Below are 21,111 nucleotides of genomic sequence, written 5' to 3' on the forward strand. Positions count from 1 at the left end.
ACTTACTACCTATCAAAAGGAAGCTTTGGCAGTTGTCTGTTCAATAAATAAATTCCGTAATTTCCTAGAAATGAGACCATTCAACTTAGTGACCGACAACTCAGCATTGGCTTGGGTATTGTCCCACTTTCGTAAGTTAGGAAAATTAGGGCGCTGGGTGGAGGTTATATTGTCTCTACCATTTAAAATTACGCATGTTAAAGGTAATCAGAACCCAGTAGCGGACTATTTATCTAGATTATTTCAAGATAGTGAAATTGACAACAATGTGTTACATGAACTAGAAAAAATTAGTGAATAAGGACAAGATGAATGATAACTCTATAAAAATGAACAATGAAACTGTAAATAATAAGGACTTAGTAATAAGAGAGGAAACAGTGTCTATAAATAGTATAAGTACGATGCCTTTTAGCTTTATGGACTTAAAAACGCATCAGAAGCAGGATGTAAATATAACTAAAATTATGGAGGGTGTATTGAACTATACCAATAGTGATGTTTACAGTGTGGAAAAAGGGGTGTTATTTTATGTGAACAATAAAAACAATTCTAAAAGGATCTATTTACCTGAGCACTTATTCAAGGTTGTATACGAGTATTATCACAACTCATTGTCTGGCTGTCACTTCGGCATTTTAAAAACACAACAGAAAATAAATGAAAGGTTTTATCACCCTAAACTAAATGATTTATGTGAAAAATAATGTAAAATGTTGTGAAGTGTGTTTGAAAGCAAAAAAGTAGCAACTGGAGGGACCAAGGACCCTTTGAACAGCAATCTGAGCAGTCGTCCAATGCAGAAGTTATACATGGATATTTATGGGCCATTACCTGCGTCTTCCAATCGAATGCAATACATCCTGATAGCAGTAGATGACTTCACCAAATATAATTGGATAATGCCACTCAGGAAATGCACCTCAGGTAATGTAATTAATGCATTAGAAAATAATATTTTCAAAAATTTTTCTTTGCCTGAAGAATTCGTGACGGATAATGGAACATATTTTGTCAGCGAGGAATTCAAAAATTATTTGTTTAATTTGGGCATAAAACAAAGGACCATTATACCTTATACTCCTCAAGGAAATAAAAGTGAAAGGCAAATTCGAATTTAAATCAAATTCTGACAGCTTATTATCATGACTGTAAAAAGAATTGGGACAAGGATTTGTACCATGTGCAAATGGCCCTAAATACTTGTCACAATGAAAGCATAAAGTCGTCTGCATTTGAATTGATGTTTAGTTTCAAAGCAAATGATGGTTGTCACTAAAATGGCAATTAAAAGATATTTGTGATGAAAAATGGAGCAAAGATAAGAATGCAAAGATGGTGGAAGCTATTCAAAATTTAAAAAGACAAAATGAGCTGATTCGAGAAGAAACCGATACAACCGAAATCACAGCAATTAAAAATGTATGATGTAGTCTATTGTAGAATTACAAATCAGCGATATAAAGCTAGATCTGAAATATGAAGGACCATTCAGAATAATTTCAATTATTAGCTCCAACTCATATGTGGTTCAAAATTAAAAGAATGAATGAATTCCGTTAGAATACACTTGCAGGATGTGAAACCCACTGGGGAAAGAAGAATGCATTTTTTAAATATAACAAAAAACAATATAATTACCGAGGGGTAAATAATTTGAATTACAAAATAAAAAAAAAAAGAAACTGATTAAAAATTATGACGAATTAAATTAGTTGTAAGAATGAAGAAAAACTATATTGGATGTACGCTGTATGTATGTATGTTTTGATTTGAGAAATATTCAGTGACAAGGAAGATTAAATTAAAATATATTGAACAATTGAGGAAATTCTAAGCCCTGTAAATTGTAAATATTAACTTGAATTGTAATGTTTGTAAAAATGTATTTTAAACTTGAAGAAACCTCAAGAGGAATAAAAAAGTTTATGATTTAGATAAAAGGGCACAGGTGAAGTAAACAGTTGCGATAACTACATGGTTTGGGAGGAGGAGAGTGTATTAAAACAATTCAGTATTTATTTTCTAATAATGCACAAATCCGAAACTCATGGTCCGTAATTAATGTTATTAACATGTGTTATTTATGTTTGTATGTAAATTAATAACTAACACGAATGTTGGAATATTAATTTTTAAACTTGTTAGTTGGATAAAATTTATGCCAAGGAAGAGGGGAACAGAAGAAAAAAGACTGTTATTTCTATGATAAAACAACGGTATAGGTAAAAATAATAAAATAAGAACTGACAACCCCCGTCTGGGGATATGTTTTAATTCTATATGAAGCTGCGACAACCAGTGAATGGGCGAGCCAACACACACAGCCGTGCAGGGCAAAGGTTCCAAGGACGACCCAACTAATTACGGACCGGACCTGCAATAAACATCCCACAACAACAACCACCGACTACCTCGTTCTACCCATTGTGAAGGATTATCTGGATGGACTATCTTTATGGTAGGACTTAGAATTGTAAAAAGGTAGGTGGCAATTGGACTCTTAATATTTGCCATAGTTTAGGTCAAGGTTTCTATTGGGGAAATTAATTGTTAAGTTTTCAAAAACAATCTGATAATGTATGGACTCTTTTAAAAAGAATTTATAATAATTAACGCTTGGTTAAAATAACTTGACAACTAGTATGCTGCCACTTCTTACAACTATTTATAAAAAATAAATTAAAACAAATATTATAAAATAAAAAAAAAAGGGTTTTGTAGATTTGATGATGCATGTTAAGGCTAGGTGGAAATACAATTTCTAAAGGATGTGAGATAAATTTTTTAGACTTAAGTATTAAACCTTGGCAGATACCAAGCGCTTTAAGGGGGGGGTGTGTATACCAATTACATGGTATACTTTAGATAAAAATAAAAAAAAAATTAATAAATAAAATTTTATTTTTAGAATTGTAAATGGATAGGAAATAAAAAATAGTAAATTATATTGTAATCCAGCGGCAGGCACGACGCGCTTGGAATCTGGTCTAGACCTGACTTGATGGCAGTGATTGCCAAACAATAGTCTACAGTGGACTCAATCTTTTGTTAGGCGGCGAACCTGCGTTGAGAGTGATTCAAACAGGCCTGCAGGAACAGGAGCGTAGTCGGTGCAGGCCAAGAAAACACGCTCTGCTTCCATTCCGAGTTGAGAAGCGATAGAGTAAAGTCTTTAGTGCGAGTTTAAAAGTAGTGTCGGCGTAGGATCCGTCGGTATAGATTATTTTAATACCGAACTCCAAGACCTTCACGACCCAAGAGCTAAGTACTTTTGACTGAATTATTAAATTTTTCTAAATTTGAAATTTGAAAATTTAAGAAGTGAATTAATTTGAAAATTGGAATTGAAATTTGAAATTAAACGATCAAATTCTGTTGAGTGTGGATTAATATATATCTAAAATTGTAAAGGAGTTATTTATTTAAAGTCAAACGTAAAAATTTAATTGAAATTATAGGGATTCTAGTTAAAATTAAGAGCTGCAGGTGCTGCACCATATCCTGTAGGAACTTGTGAAAAATTCCTGTTGAGAACTGTTTAGATTTGTTTGAGAATTTTATTTTAAAGAAGTTTATAATTTTTATTTTATTAGTTTTGAGAAGAAGCCTATTTATTTTATTTCATACAAATTTATTCAAGATTATTATTTTATTTTATATTTTTATACACACGTATTTGGAGGACAGTGTGTCCATGTTAAATCGAAAGTGCCTTGCCTAAGGAAGTAGTAATTTTAAACTATTGTGCAAAACATTTCATTGGTGGAATACAAGGTTAATAATTGAAATTTGGATTGATTTAATAAACCTGAATATTTCTAAAAAAGGTGCAGTTTTAATTTCCACCAGTATCTACTTAAATCTTATGAGTTCGAGAATATTTAAGGTCATCATAATAAAAACAAAAAATTTTGTATATTAACATTTAGTATAACTACCTTTAATTTCAGCAGTGACTTGAAGAGCCTAAAACCATTGCACACTAACCGTCTCTCGTAGAAAGTTATTTTTATGTTTTGCAATTTTTATATTATTATTTGTGCGGAAATCGTAGGCATGGCCAGTCTTAATATTTCTGACGCATGAAAATAATAATAATAACAAACCTACATCCTATGTCACTGCGAAATAAAAATACCCTCGGCAATCCTCTCATTCCGTGACAAACCGAGCAGGAAACGCCACTTGAGATTCAAGGTGATAGACATTGCCACCTCGCTGGCTAGGTGCAGCGACGAATAGCGATAAGGACGAGGACAAGATGTATCTGTAAACCAGGGACCAGGCTACTATAGATCGATTATAGCGACCCGCCTACTCCAGACAGCTACAGCGTCTTGATTGCGAGGTTAATATATATAAAAGAGTTAACCTGCTAGACTTCAATACCATCGAAAGACGCTGGTTCATCAGTCATGTCATGCAATTCCGTAAATCTGGTAAGAGGATACTGGCCGAGTTTTTGGTTAAGAGTCTGATGAGGACTATGCGGAGGTGGTGAACAACAAACCCACTGGACAATTAAACTCGATCGATACTTCCCGAGGGACTGCCTAACTATAAAATAATTCTGATTTCAGGGAGCCCACTTACCAGAAAGAAAAATTGATTGAAGTCATTCAACAAAAACAGACATGCTCAAAATTTGACAATGAAGATGCGATATGACTGCTTCACCACAATAAGCCATCTGCCACGTACACATTAGATTAAATCTAACTTTTGTACAAGGGTTTACGAGCATACGATCTTGCAGTAGACGCTCTGAGCGTGGTTTCAATGGCTAAAACACTGGCCGTTGTTCCATATTCCAACTTTTTACTGACCAACTCATATTGCTAACAACTATCTAGAGGAGAAGGAGGAAAGGAAATTTGTGGCAAAGAATTTTCTTTTTTCACTTTATTTATTTAACGTAAAACCAATACATGCGAGTTCATTACTATATGCATTCAATATTATGAAATAATTTACATTAGCTATATATTACACGGATGGGAACAGGCAACAACATTAATTATGCACTACAGCTAATAATCGTACACAGTAAGAAATCTAAAGCGTATTACAACCAATATCAATACTATAAGTAATATCAATAACGATAATAGTAACAATAATCATAATAATATAATAAAAATAATAAAATCAAAAGAACCATTAACGTACATTTATCTATAAGAACAACAAGAAAAGATGGTGCGAAATTCAATAATAATCAACAATATTAACCATGCACCATAATTAGCAATCATGCACAAGAGGCATCAAGGACCAAAATCTAGCTTATTAAGAACCAATATCAATACTATAAGTATTATAAATACGACAACAATAACCATAATACTACAATAAATATAATAAATCTCATAACAACAATTAACGTAAACTATCGGATAAGCATTAACAAGAAAAATTATGCAACATACTGTACAGTAATAGACCATTAAATAGCAAAAACATCGAATAACAACTCCGCTACAATAATACAATAACATCAATCACAGCCACCCTAATCTACTTTTGTGGCCCTATAAAGACATCACCATTCGCAATACTGGTACTGATCACAGTGAGACATCGGTAGCACTACCGATAACATGTGTTATAACAAATAGCACACACTGCTAATGATTACCAAAGAAGTAAAAGTCCTTAACTGATTTTCGGAAAGTAGCCTCCGACACGAAGGAGAAGTTCAATTTTTCCGTAAAGAGTTGTCAAGACGTTGCATCCTGACCATGTCGCTGTTCATTTCATAATTGGCCATACGATGGAGTCTACCAAAAAGTTTCTGGATCTTGTTTGACGAAAAACACACGTTTCAGCAACTTCGGGCAATCCCACCGTTGATAATTTTATTAAGTAACATTAGATCTTGGACATTTCTTCTTGCTGCCAAAGGTGGAAGACACAGTGCTTCAGCCAGATGATCTAGAGGTTATTTTTTTGTACAGAAAACCAGTTTTTTTTGGACGCCCAGATAACGTTAACATTTGATTTGAATCCTTTGCAGGTCAATTTTCCTTATTGACCGGTGCGGGGACCAACCGACAGAGGCATATTCGATAATCAGCCTTACCATTAAAAAATACAGCGTTCTCTGTGTAACAGGGTCACTAAATGGCTAAGAGGATCGCATGAAAACCAAGGGCTCGGTTGGCTTGAAGTCACTTCTTAGAAATATGAGCGTTGGCATTCAAGGTTGGTGTCCATAACACTCCCAGATCACAAACCGATGGAGGCCGTAGTATGAAATTACTACCAATACTGTAATTGAACTGTGCATGTGATTTAAACCTGTGAAATGTTAATGCTAAGCACTTGTTGCTATTTAGCTCTATACTGATCTGCTCTCATCATCCTTCTATCGCAATCAAGTCGTCTTGAAGAACCTTACAATTACCAGGGTGTTTAACCGCCTTAACGATCTTGACGATATCGGAAAAAAGTAAAGTATTAGATTCCAGATTGTAGACAACTTTGTTGATAAATATATTGAATAGCTTAGGCCCCAGATGCGGTCCCTGGGGGACACAAGAAACTACTGCGAAGGGTTCCGAGACTGACAAGCAAACCTCACTGACAATTGGTGATCTTACAAATAGCTAGCGAACAATTCAAAAGATTACCAGTGACTCCACAAGGCTCAATCTTTGTAATAAGGAGAAGATGACTTACGTTATCGAACACTTTAGAAAAGTCTAATAGTATAAAGCGTCAACCTGCTCACCTCTTTTGAATGCTCTCACAATGGTATTTTGTAGAACGAGTGGGTTGGTGACGGTTGATCTTCCACGCAAAAACGTGCTGCTGAGGAACAATTATTTTAGGTCAGAATTTGATCGACTTTCTTTAGCACTAACTTCGAATTGTTCAAATCTAAAATACATTCTCTGTATCAATTCACCTGAAATTTGGAGTCTCTCAGGAATCAGTATGCAAACCTACTCTTTTTTTTAATCTATGACAATAACATAAGGTCGTCATTACTGCATGGAAATTGTATAATACACTGATGACACAACAAATCAATTTCAACTGAAAATCAAAACAATTTCGGAACAACAATCTTTTGTTGACATTACCAATTGTGTCCAGCGTTTTAATAGCCTCAATATCACAGTATACTCTTTAAAGTCAAATGTCCTGAATTTCACGTTGCGATCAAGAGATTCATATGTGAACCAGTCGTCTTTTTGTATGATACTATGATAGATGAAGTGAATTGTTCCAAATTCCTAGATCGGGAATTGACGCTGAATGCTCATATTGATCATGTTTGCTCCAGACTTTTGAATTCGTTAACAGTCAGGAAAAGTTAAAATCGTGGATCTCGGTTAGGCCTCCCCCTAAATGAAATGAATTATTTATACCTCGTGTGAATTATAATAATTTGCAAATTAGGTAGCAATGTTTACTGTAACTTGTGGGTGTATTCTTTCAACCACGATTAACTGCTGCATAAAATTGAAACTTAGGTTACACTGAGCGAATATGAATAATTGAACGTAGTAGCAACATGTTAGTAGTTGAAAATCTTACAGATATAATACAAAAAGTATTAGAGCATCTCCTAAGTCCTGTCACTACTAATGTTTATACAAAAGCCATATGTACTACCAAGTGTGATAGAGTGAGAAAAAAAGCAAAAACATCGTCTGTAGGTGTTTGACGATTCTTTGCTTGTGTTATGGAAGTTACTGGGTAGGTTTTAGGTTGGATTGTATAACAGCTGTTAAAGTGTAGACATAATAAAATCTAATGCCATAATATTTCCTTTAATTTATGATATACGGTTTAAGAAAGTATTTTAAAAGCTGTGAGATTAATTATCGCAATGTCAGGGGATGCAACGGACGTGCATTTCGCGGCAAAATCGAACCCTACTACTGTCACTGATAGTCCTGTCACCGACCCAGGGTCAGCAGTAAAGGTAAGTTTTTGAATTGTATAAGAATGTGTTTTTGTATGTTAAAGATTATCTAGTTATTTTATTCATGTTATACAATATGTCTGTAGTATCAAATAAGTACATAACATTATTCTGAAAGTTGATTATAGACCCTAGTCTAGAAGTAGAACAAATAGAAGTAGAATGATACAAGTTAAGATTTTAGGCCTTTTTGATTTTTTCTTTAGTTAAAAAATATTCTTCATACAACTTATTTGCTTTATACACATTCATATATCATAGTACAACATTTTATTTGAAATGAGGCTTGGCTCTGTGATTTACAAATCTATAATAATAAGAGCCAAACTTGTGTTTCCAATTTGAAAAGTAATTTGTCATGTTCAGTTATTTATAGGTAAACCAATTCAATTCCTATGCCAGCACTAGCCTATTGTGACTTTGTGTGCACCTTTATCCTGCACAATGCATGCCAGTAAAGCATGCATGACATATTCAAACATGCTTTTTCTGAGAAATCTAGTTGTAAGTTTTTATTGTAACCTAACTTTCTTAAAACAAGCCTAAGGGCGAGTATAGGCCTACATGTGAGAGTAATTTTTACCGTTCAGTCAACTAATCTCAGAAGTGAATTTTTAATACGCTTGATGTGAACATTCATATTATAATTGACCTGAATAATAAATATGCTTCTTATTTATGGGGCTGTTAAATACTCACAACTTGTACAGTAGGCTATTTTTTAGTCTGAATAAGTAAATGAATAAATGTATTTTTGAATCAACTTGCTCTTGAAGCAATACATACTGAAAGTTTAAGGAAAGTCTAAGATATGAAGTCACAGTATGCAAATCTAGTTCTTTTTGGATTCTCCCATTTGTGAGGTTTTAATAGATGGACAAATCACGTACAGTAAATGAATGTCCCCATGCACTTTCTTCTTAATACCGTCCAATACAAGGGGTAAATATTGTACTTAGTAGTATTAAAGGCAAGTTGCTGTATTGTTGCTGCCTGCTTCACCTAACATAGTAATGTCTGATTTTGAATTCTTTTTGATTTTGGAAAAAAAGGAATACCGTTTGTGAGAATTGTCTTGGTTCCCAGCTGTAAAGCCCATTTTTCAACAACACAGGTAAACATACTCAACAATAACAAAACAATCTGTCATACACAACAGCTCATTTAATAACTTCTAACTTGTTCCATATAATCTACCATTTTAATAACCTTTAATTTCCTCTTACAGAAACTAGACACATATATTGTCTATAGGTCTATTTATCTAGTGTTCAATTGAAAGATTACCAACCGTATTCTCTATGTATATTCTGCTGAAGTTAGAAGCCTTCTTTTGAAATAGAAGTATTGTAGTCACTCAACCAGTTGAATGGCAATGACATTACATCATAGTAATTAAACTATAATTAATAATATTGTTATATTTATATTGATTTTGGTACCTATACCAAAATTAAATTTAACTTTAAATTAGATTAGTTGTTTCTAATGCATAGAATATACATACATATATTACATAAATAACACTTAGACAATATAATAGGCTACTTAGAAATAGGCTGTATATTACATGGGTCTTGAATTTAAGACAGTAAGCTGTTTTAACTGTGTTGAGACATCTCAAGATATATAAAGAGAAGCTTGTTTTTTTTTTACAAAGATGGTCTACATGAGGTTTCCTAGATGGTTGGTCATCCATCAGTATTCCAGGATATTTTGTATCCATGCATATTCTTGTTAGATCAGTTATTTCAGCTGCCTGACATTTTTCTTCTTTCAGGGAAAATGTGCTGACTTTAGTTATGTTTAGATAGTGTTGTTCCAATACTGTACAGTATTGGTCCGTATTGACTGCAATATATTATTATATCCCCATTTCGAATATCTGGTTTTAGAGAAGGAGCTCAATGTCATCTGGATAGATTAATGATTTGTGGTTGCCATTAAGATAGCTTGAAGGGGTATATAATTGAAAAGAATCGATTCCAAATAAATCCTTAAGGGGTACAGTTCGAGGACTTTAGCTGTGTGCGTGTCCTTGAGTGTGTGGTGATAGGCGGGAGGGGTGGCGGGGTAGCATTATGCGCTGCGTCCCGAAAACATTTCCTGTGACTCATGGGTAAAACCCTCCTTTCAGGAATCGTATTGGCCCGAATAACTCATCACACTCGCTAAAATCAGTCTGTTTTGGAAAAGTGCTGATTGTGGTGGAATTAAATAATAAGAGAAAACCAAATAATAGGAATAATAGGACTTATCCTTGTTTTTAAGTTGTTATAGTGCTGTCTAACGTGTTTTAGAAAATAACAAATTTGTCAATTTTATCTGTAAATCAAAATCGTGAGTTTAAAGTCGTTAAAGAGATTGTTGCGCCTTCATCTCAGCGGCTAGCACGTAAACGCAACCCGCCACATAGATAGCGTTTGTTTGTGGAGAGGGTAGTATCTGGGCCCTACGAGCACAGCTAAATTCCTCCAACTGTACCTGTCTGATACACTAGGACAGAATGTATCATTGGCTAGACAAACCTGATAAAATCTGTAGGTGTATATCATGGCTACAGGACAACTGCAATGTACTAAAGAAATACAGACAATACAATAAAGATGTGTCATCAATAATAGTCAGTCACTATTTGTACATTGATTATTTGTAGAACTAAAGTAGTGTATCATGTAATGTTTTTAAAAGTGTACAGTCGATCAGACCTAGTTAAATATTAATACTATATCTTTTTGGAAATGGCAGACATTATCGTGTGGAGACAAGAAAATGAAACAGTATGGAAGCTGACAGATTGAAATGGTTCATGTATCTACTATATTATGTTCATTCAGTGTCGCTAGAAACTTTAGAAACATCCCTTGAAAACAGAAAAATTTGTACCTGAACATAAGCTAATAGAGTTTTGATTCCTAGTAACATACTGATGTTTTAAGGGGTTAAATCAAAAATTTCTTAAACACAAATTTCAATGTTCTATTTCAAAAATGTAGGGGTCGATTGTTTTGTACTAGCTCCCAAAAAACATGTTTTTGTACTTTTTATGTTTGTATCTTCTAAACGGCTTGTTCTAAAGTAATGAAATTGTCACAGCATGTTTATTATAACATAATGATAATTTAAAATGTTTTGTTTCAAGATTCAAGATTCAAACATTCTTTATTCATATTATGTACAAAGGTACAATAAATAGCGTCAAATTACAAATGGTCAAGACTTAATACTAGATAGGACTTTAATATAGATTTTATTTATATTAAAATATATTATGTTATACCGAACATAGAATGGCCCCTCCTAGATTCCTTACAACAGTTAGGTCAGAATTGCTTACTTCTAGCTGAGAAAATATTCATCTAGCGAATAAAGAGATAAATTTATTAAATAATCTTTCGCTTTAGATTTGAATTTACATAAATTATTTTCCAGTAAAATATGCCTTGGTAGCATATACAAAAACTTTGTTCCCATATATCTAGTTTTTTTCTTAAAAAAATCTAAATGATTTGTTTCAACCTGTCTATTTAATCGAGTGTTGTGAATATGATTATTTACAGATAAAATCGGGTCAAAGTTCTGTTTTACGTAAGTCATAGTTTCTAAAATATAGAGCCCATATACAGTTAATATTTTTAGATTAGCAAAAAGATGTTTGACTGAGTCTTCTCTTTTTAATTTGCACATAATTCTTAATGATTTCTTTTGTTGTATTAAAATTCTATCTAAATTTCCCTTTTTTGTTGCTCCATATATGCTTATCCCATAAGCAAGATGTGAGTGAACTAAAGTGTTACACACATAATACAATAAAAGCAGTCCACGTCAACGTTGGTGCGGATTTGGTTGAGCTTCACAAAGAAAACTGTCTGACTCATTGACTCAATGGCAAAATGGATGATAGCCTGTTACAAATCCATATGAGGGTCTACTAACTTACACGTGCTTATACACTTGCAATTACAATCCACTCATTTTATATCATTAACATTAATTTTTTCCATTAAAAAGTAACTTTCGTCCAAAATTACTTTTTTAAATCTGACCCAAATTTTGTTAGCGGTGCTGTATGAAATAACCTCTTTGACCAGTGATAGATAATGAAATATCCAAGAGTCTGCCTAATTAGTTTGCACAATCACTTCTTGGCCAACAAGGAGTTTGTGTGTTTCTTTCCTGTTCATTAATATTTCAATACAACCCAAAAAATCGTTTATTTATTAATAAAAGCTAATAGATTTGTAGTAGCCATCATATTTTCTTTATTCCCAATGAATATATAATTTTCATAAATAAAAAAGATTACAAGTAACATCATTTAGGGAACTATTTACATTGGTGAAAGTTGTTTGATACTGGTCGTATACAACTGACTACTCACAACTTAATAACTAAATAAATCATAAACATTATTAAACTAATCCCTGATTTCATAGTGCCGGAGAGTCGTTATGCTTGAGCTGTAAATTGGGGTTTTGTTCTCTTGGTAAGGTCTTAATAATGTCTCTTAGTCCATCAGAGGTGCTTCTTATAGCTTTGTCAATAATGAAAGAGAAGAAAAAAGCTTCATTTTATTCATAATCATTTTGTATTTCACAATGAAATCTTCTATCTCTGTACTTCTGAAAGTTTAACTTTTTTTAGTATAGAAACATTGTTGTTCTCCTTCCATAATAAAATTATACATAAGTACAGTTTACCAAATAAAGAAGTAAGCTAAGGTTATGTTGAAGAACTGTAACGTGATAGAAACTGCAATCAGTTTCAACAATATAATAAGACTACTTTTGACACAACGTCCCATAGTGACAAATATGATTCAAACTAGTTCAGTTCAATTTCAATCCATGAAACTGTCTTGTAATTAATTCCATCACATGTTTTCATGATTTCATTCAATGTTAAGGCTACCAATTGAACCAATGTCCCACAAGTCTCAATGAAATTAGTTAGGCCTACTTATGATTAGTTTTACCTGTGTAATTAAGGACAATGTAATCTATATGGACTTAAATCAATCACATGTCTCTGAATTTGAGTAAAACAGTAATTGTTACTCATTAAACTAGTCCCTTATTCTTTTGTATCGGAGATTTGTGGCTGTATGATTAAGAAGTAAGAACATCAATATTATGCAGTATTTTGTTGTTTTAATAGCTTCCAAAGCGACTTTCCCTGAACATGTAAGCAGCGTTGATTCAAAAGCTAGAAAAAACTTGCATCTTGTTACAAGTACTGTCTAACTTTTTAACGACAAAGATCCTTTGGTCCAAAGCCATCTTGAGTACGCCACTGTTGTCTGGAATACCTGGGTTAATCAGAAGTTCAAATTAATCATTTTCATTGTTGAATGTGATATTTAAAAACTAAATACTAGCAATAATTTTGTGAATGAATGTTATAAGACATTTGGATACGTAAATCGCACCTTTCAAATAGGTCTCTCACAGAACTCTATAACTAAAATTGAAAAAAATTGTATAAGTGTTTAACATTGTTATTGTAACAAAAGATAAGGATGGCCATCAGTACAGCCTCAAAGATTATGCTAAATCTTTGATTGTCTTGAAAACAAGTAATCAAATGGTTACAATGAAGTTCTGATAAGCTAATTAAGTTTTCAAAATATGTACTAATGGAACCATTATAAATTCTTCCTTTATTACAACAAAATTACAAATTTCTAAATTGATCCTAATTTACAAAAAATGGGAAACCACAGATATTTCAAATTATCGTCCTATTTCTTTTCTCCCTCATTATAAAAAGTATTTGAAAAAGCTATTTATGGCAGACTAATAACAAAAGAAAAACACAATCTTTTTAACCAGGAACAATATGGTTTCAGAAAAAAATTAATCTTGCAAATCAGCACTTTTAGATTTAATTGAATTTATCATAGAATCTAAATTAAGGAGACAAATTGGCTGGGATATTTACTATGGACCTATCAAACACTTTTCATAGTATTTCTCATGAAAAATTCCTTAATAAACTACAGCCTCTAAGGTATAAAACATAATTCTCTAAACTGGTTTCAATCTTATTATTGTGGCAGACAACAATTTGTTGAATTCTCCTTTATAACTAATAACAAACTCTCAAAATTTACGTAAGAAACTAAACAAAAAAAGACGAAGTTCCATAGGATCCATATTAGGGCCTTTACTTTTCATCTGCTATATTCAAGGGATGCCAAAAGTCCTGAGTAATCTTAATTTAATAAGAAACCAGCTCTGTCTTTATGCAGATGATTCTAATCTCTTAATATCGGCAATGACTCAAAATGATCTGGAAACAGCAGCCCATACACAACTGTCAAATAATTTTGCTTTGCTTAATTTTCTTTACAGGGCATGCTGCGTTAAGTTCCATTATCAGGTTGTGTACAAAAATTTGTAGGATTCGTCCACTGTCTCTGAAGCGTAAACCCGTCTCCAGTCATGGTTTGATAGATTTATTTTCAGCCGATCCAGTGATTTTTTTATTCATCTGCCTTCGTAATTTTGAATTGTTTTGAGTGTTATTCTTGGCAATGTTTAATGTACAAAGTTGGCCTTTATGGTCTGATAGGTCTGTTTCAAGAACAGTCACTTCGACTTTGTCGGGAGGTAGGTTTGTGCAGATGCAGTCCATAGAAGTGCATGAAGTATGGGTTATTCTGGTGGCAGGGAGGTTCAGCCTTGTGATGTCGTGTAGGGCAAGGGTCTCTGTCAATCTCTTATTGCTTTTGATAGGTACTAGACTATTGATGTCGCCAGTGATTATTAACTTGTGGTTATGGGGTTGGAATTTTTTGATTAATTGCGTTTGGGCATTTAGCACTTCATCCAGGTTACCTTGTGGGGGTCTGTATATTCCAATTATGGTTAATTTTGAGCTGCCTATTCTAAATGTGGTGGCGGCGAGTTCACACACAAGTTCTTCGCTGCGATATGAAGTTGCTAGCTCTTAACTCGATGTCGGCATGTTCCCTCTGGTATATTGCTACACCTCCGTAGTCATGGTGTGCTTTGCTAAATTGTGAGACTAGGTTATATTCCAGTTGATTTTTTAAGTCCATCTCTGAGAGACCATGTTCTATCAGCACTACTATGGTATGTTTAATTTCAGTCAAATTTGATCTAGGTAGTCTCTTTTATTTTCAAGCTTCATAATGTTTTGATGGAGTACTGTTATCTGTTGCCTATTATATTGTTGCCTGGTTCTTGAAAAAGGTGAGATGATCTTGTCTGCAGCGGGAAGATAATTTTTAAAGTAGTTGGCCTTGAATTTTTCAATGTTTTTTGGAATTTTAGCATATACCTTAATCAAGGGATGTTGATTCAGTGTTTTCCTTCTGGCTTGTCTTTCTCCAGGTGTTGGCCGGTCTGGGGGTTGATCAATTCTGTCAAAGTACTGTTCGGTTTTTGATTGCAGGTTTGGCTGGTTCCTGAGGTCGGGGAGAGGCTGCAATCCGTCACATTTGTCACTTTTTGTTGGATTGTTTGGCTGTCCCCTGAAGTTGAGGTTTTAATAGCCTTTATCAACTGATCAAGTTTTGTTTTGATGTCAGAAATTTCTAGTAGCAGGTAGCAATTCTAGTAAAATTTTGTCAGAAGTATAAACAAAATTTAAAAGTAACTTTTACTATGTGTCAAAAAGTTATGTTTTTAATAAGGATGAGCAACAGGCCAAAATTTGTGGATATGATTAAATCCATTGTATGGATAGCAAATAGATGATAACGGAATAATAAGGTGTTTTACCGAACTGTAGGGAGAGGGCACCAGTCATGTCGAAGTTTGTGGCTCAAAATTGGTACGGCGTAGCCAATCATTGATCCGAGTCTTAAATTTTAAAAATCAATGGAGAATTAAATAGAGAATTTTAACAAAAATAGAAATTGGTGTAGAGGGTGTTAGAAATATAAAATGCATTTATTGTTGAGAGTGATTCATTTAATTGAAGAGAGACAATTTTTACATTTTTAGAATATCTAATGTTTTGTGTGTGTGTGTTTGTGAAGTTAGATTAAAAATGTTAATAGATACGTATTAACAGATTAAAGAAAAAGTTGTTGAATAGTTAGAATAGACATTTTACTTGTATGTGTACAGTGCACATTTTACTAAAGACCAGCATACGCCTGTGGATAATTTTGTCCAAGCAATGAATATTCAGTGGGATATAGCCTTGTGAAAGTGTCAATAAACAAGTGTGGTCATACTTTTCTGTAGAAAATGTTCAAATAATTTGTTGTCGTAATTTCAGTTTGCTGAAAAATAATATTCATACCTATGGGTGGCAGCATTTGTTATGAAAGCAATGAGCTGTTGTCGCTTCTTTCCGTTGTACTTCTATGGAAAGCTGTAGATCATTTCTGACAAAGGGTTGCGTTTATTTGCGGAGTCAGAAAGTGTGACTGACATGTTGTATGAGGGTTGTGAAGAAAGCAGCATGTTTCATCATGCCAGTTTTTCAAGAAGTTTGTTTTCATCAGGTATATCAATTATGTCCATAGAAAACAATACTCTTTATATTATCTTGTTTGGAGAACCAGTCTGATAGTGTTGTTCAGAAAAATGTGAAAAATTGTTAGATTAGAGCTTAGTTTATAGTACAAACTGAAAACAAGTTTCAGATTAAAATTTGATGAAGCTTATAAAAAGTCTTGTGTTGTGCGTATTGTATAATGAATGTCCAATTAACTACTGTATTAAAACAAATCTGTATATATTTTGTATTCTTCATAAGAAAGCTAAACAGCTTTGTTTATTATCTTAAAGAGAGTATTCGTTGTAATAAAATGAGGTGTTGTGGGCGTATGATCAGGTGATCGATAGAAGATCAGGTGACTCACAATCCATTAAGGAAAGTAACAAGACTGTAACAATTGGTGCCGGTGTCGGTAATCAACTGTTATGGTGCAATACTACATTAGAATTGGAAGTTACACGTCACTCTAGATAAGAGACTAATTACTGGACTGATGGGCTTTGGTTTTACAGCTCTGATAGTGTAGACCCGTGTTACGGCACTTGTTTTCTACCTGTGTTTAGTTTGAAAACCTATTGTCTACTCATGTCAATGGGGAAAAAATCAGTTAACTAGTGGAATTAATAATGACATGGTTTAAGCTTTAGGAAGTATTTTCACTGAATTAGGGCCTGAAAAATATACTTCTTCAGGATTGTTATGATTTTGGACATCTTGGTTTTGAAGTTTATGGTTCCGAAGTTAAATTGCAACAAGGACTGTCTATTTTTTCTATTTATTTACAAATAAACGTGAACTTTAAATGTTCACTGCACTCCCTACACATTGTCCGTAGATAGTACTTGTGGTACATATACGTTAAACCGTTTATGTTTAATGATAAACAATTGAAAGACAAGTGTTATTTGGCACTTACAGAGAACACATGGTTATCTAGCTTGGATAGCTATAATAGCGGGTCTGAGAGTAAATTCACTGCTAATGTTGGGTCACTAATTGTCATAAATAAACATATTTTCAATTGAAAAACTTTTTTAACAAGTGTATATGTGAGACCCGTTCGTTTATCCGTACTTTAGTGTGTTGCAAACACTTTTAACAATTCGGTTTTGTTTGAAAACGACTCTGGCAAGTTTTTTGGTACAAAAAAATGGCATTGACTTTGTGACTGATTTCACATCGGTTATTTCGAGACGAGATTTGAAGTTTTGCAAGGTCGAGAATCAGGACTGGTTTGGACATTAGATTTTTCCAGTGCTCTACTGGGTGTTGGGAGAGCTCTAGGGGGTGTATAAATCTGGATTGGGATTGAGCGGGAGTATCAGTTTTAAAAAGAAATTATTAATTAATTGATTTTCACATTCCAACATTGCTGGAATAAATTCTACTACTATTATTGCGTACAGTGTTCTTGCTAATGAGTGATGCAGAGTGTGTTGCCTTTTACAACAATAATACTTTGTTATTTATTATGTATGGGGGAGAAAGTAAAAGTGATTGTATGCAATGAAAGATGTGCGATTTTTACAGCTCTGTTTTAAGTAGCAGTTATTCAATCATTAAATATTGTATTAAGGTTTATACCTTGTCTATACACCCAGTTACACTTTCTCACTAAACAAAAACTGGTATTGTCTCATAGAACTATAGTCACCTTTGAAGTGCTATATAAAAGCTTATACACTTTATACTTATTCAACACATTCACTGCTAAAAAATATTAAAACTCATTAGGTATGCTAAAAGGTTTAGCGTGTATTGCAACAATGGCTGAAGGTCTCCGATTGGAGACGTTCGCAGTAAAGATCGATACCAATATATTATATGTATGGCACAATGTTGTCATGGAGAAAACCATTGATGTGTGTGTCAACGATAGTTAAACCTCATATTTAAAGCAAAAGTGTGTGGCAGTAGAGTATTAAAAATGGACTTAATTATAAATTAGCATGTTACTGTAGGTATATTTACCTAATTGATGTTAATTTATTATAGTTTAATCATTATGAGAGTTATAGAAAACGAAAAGGCAGAGCTGGATATTTACTGACATATTTGGTTTGGTGCATAAACATTTATGTTCAATTTTATTTTAATATTCATTTTACAATTCTAGTAGCAATTTGTTCAAATATATTTAATTAATTTTTTTTTAATTTTAGGAGGAAGATATCTATGAAATCATCTTAGAAGACACAAAAAAACCAACTACTGTTATTTGCCAGGTATTCAGAATGATTTGGTTGCTTTTATTTTTTAAGGCTGAAAATCAGCTGAACATTTTTTACCATACAAAGTGTTGATTGGCTATTTATTTCTCTCTTCCACTAACTATGTTCTGTCTCTTCTACTATATTTTTTAGAAACGGATCGCTAAAATTGTTGACAAATCATTTCTAATGTCATTAGTAATTGGACGTAATAATTGTACTGTGTCTTACAGTTGGTAGTTATTTGTGATGATTTTATTAGATTGCTAATCGTAATATTTTGAATATTCCGTCATAGGGTGTTATAATGTGCATGCATTGTGCTTGTGTTAATCAGCAGTGATTGTTTGCAGAAATAGATTACGTAGACACTAAATCAACAGTTTCTTAAACAAAAATTCCAGTGTAAGGAATTTTAAATATATAAGTTGAGTATACATAGAGTTTTTACAACGGCTGCAGAATAAGGATAATATAAATCTGTTTTAGGTGTCATCTCACAAACACGATAAATGAAATAATCAATTACTCAAGAAGAAATATTTACATAACTGATTAAAACATATTATCAAAAGTTTTTTGTCCTTCTGACACTTGAGATCGACTTAAAAGTGTTCTTATAAGTGGTAGATGTACAGATTCAATTTCGCTTCTATTTACAAATGCCTTAAGTACTGTTCAAATTATAGAAGTGAAAATTTAAAGTATTTAAGGCAAATATTTCCATTTTTGTTAGTAAACACGTTCAAAATAATAACTTTATAAATTCCATTTAGTATTTGTATATTTGTTTCAGTGAAACCAATGATCTTATTTAGTAACACAATAAGTCATTTAATAGTGAACACCCCTATCAAAATGAAAAACATATTAACTTGAATATACCACCAAATGAGCTGTACATTTTGAACTGGTGGAAGTTCTTTATTAGAGCTGCAGATGTTGAGAATGCAAGCACATAATTCAAGGATCATGTGCAGGTGAGTGGATATTGCCGCCTCTTGGCAGATTTTGTGTGTACCTTAAGCATACATTCTGGCACCCCCTACCGAATTAAATACTTAATTTTTCAAATAAGATTATTGGTTTTATCATCACAAATATATGTATATGAGGTGGTAGTATTTAAACAGTTACTTGAGTGTGAATACACCTTACAGCTGTGCATCCTTTTGAGAAGATTCCATGAAAATTTTAATTACACTGTCTTTGAAAATTCAACACTTCCAGTACGCTTAGAAACACAGTTTTCAGAGTTTTTAAAGTAAATTTTCAGTAATTTTCTCCAAAACTTAAAGAGAATATAAATAGAAATACAAGTTTTTTAAATCTTCCTTTGGATCGAGGATTGGAAAGCCTTCCTTTGGATTTGGAAGCCAGGGGAATTTGTAGCAATTAGTGATCATTGCTGAACAAAATGATTTGACTTTATGATTTATAATTTCTTTAAATATTGGAATATAAAGCATTAATAACTAATTGAAATTTGAAAATTTATATATTATGAACCCCTTATGGAATAAATTTTGTTTTTATAAAGTATTATTAATCACAGTAAATACACGATTTTTCAGAGCACATTTTTATATAATTATCAATATAAATGAAGATGAGCAAGGAGAGGAATAAAATAATAAAGTAATGAAAAGAGAGTGCTGGTACACTATACAGAAGTCAGCATGCTTTATTCATGAACTTTAAGTACAGAATTTGTTTCATTAATTAATGAAAAACAACTTATACTTGTAGCAACAATTGTAATAAATTGGTGAAAAATGTCTCTTCTAGAGGTTTAACATTCTTGTAATTGTCCCCATCTGTAAAACTCAGTTAAGGAGTGGTCAAGAAGCCAGTTCTTCAGCTTGTGACTTAAACCTTTGTGTGCTTGCCATCTTCAGATCCAGAGGAAGGATATTCCACATTCTGGCACCTGCATAGCTGGGTTTCGTTTTAGTCATTGTGCGGTGGTGCAGGAAGGCAGTAGTTATAGATGAGCCGCTTTGAAAGCGACGTGTGCAAAGATTTCTTGCTCACAATGGGGGGAGGAAGAGCAGAAACTCGGCCACGCCTACCGCCACCCTCTCTTTCACTGCTCGATCTATTTCCTTTACAAGACACAAGTGGGAACCGAGTGCTTTGCTTCCCTGCGTTGGTGTTTTGGAGCATCACGCTGTGTATTGTTATGGAATAACAATTATTCTTATTTATGTTAAGAATAGTCCATTGCATCTATTTAATATTTTATTATAATTATGAAGTATTTTAACAAATGTTTATCGTTAACAGCTGTAGTGATTATTACTGGGTTTGTAAAACAGCTGTTATGTAACATACCCTACGAGTGGACTGACGATTGGTTGGTAAGGCATGTGGAGGGGGAAGTGAGTCCACGCTACTTCTCCCTCTCCACATCTCTCACTCCCCCCTGTACTGTTCACTTAACAGGTTGCGTTCAAAGCTGCTCATCTATAGTTGCATGTCTTG

The 21,111-nt window shown here is 33.2% G+C and overlaps 1 protein-coding gene across 4 annotated transcripts in view; it reads left to right on the forward strand.

Moving 5' to 3' along the window:
- Positions 1-7,671: 7,671 nt before the first annotated feature.
- The window catches only part of LOC124370026 (adenosylhomocysteinase-like 1), a 97,426-nt gene continuing 83,986 nt past the window's right edge, over positions 7,672-21,111 (forward strand). For 2 of the 4 annotated variants that reach the window (XM_046828312.1, XM_046828313.1), the window contains exons 1-2: positions 7,672-7,939; positions 18,580-18,642. In XM_046828312.1, coding sequence (XP_046684268.1) covers positions 7,844-7,939; positions 18,580-18,642 — 159 coding nt within the window. In that variant the 5' untranslated portion in view covers positions 7,672-7,843. The remainder of the gene's footprint in view (positions 7,940-18,579; positions 18,643-21,111) is intronic. The other 2 variants (XM_046828314.1, XM_046828315.1) reach the window with 1 other exon arrangement.

Source organism: Homalodisca vitripennis, chromosome X (genome assembly GCF_021130785.1).
Source record: "Homalodisca vitripennis isolate AUS2020 chromosome X, UT_GWSS_2.1, whole genome shotgun sequence".
Classification (NCBI taxonomy): Eukaryota; Metazoa; Arthropoda; class Insecta; order Hemiptera; family Cicadellidae; genus Homalodisca; species Homalodisca vitripennis.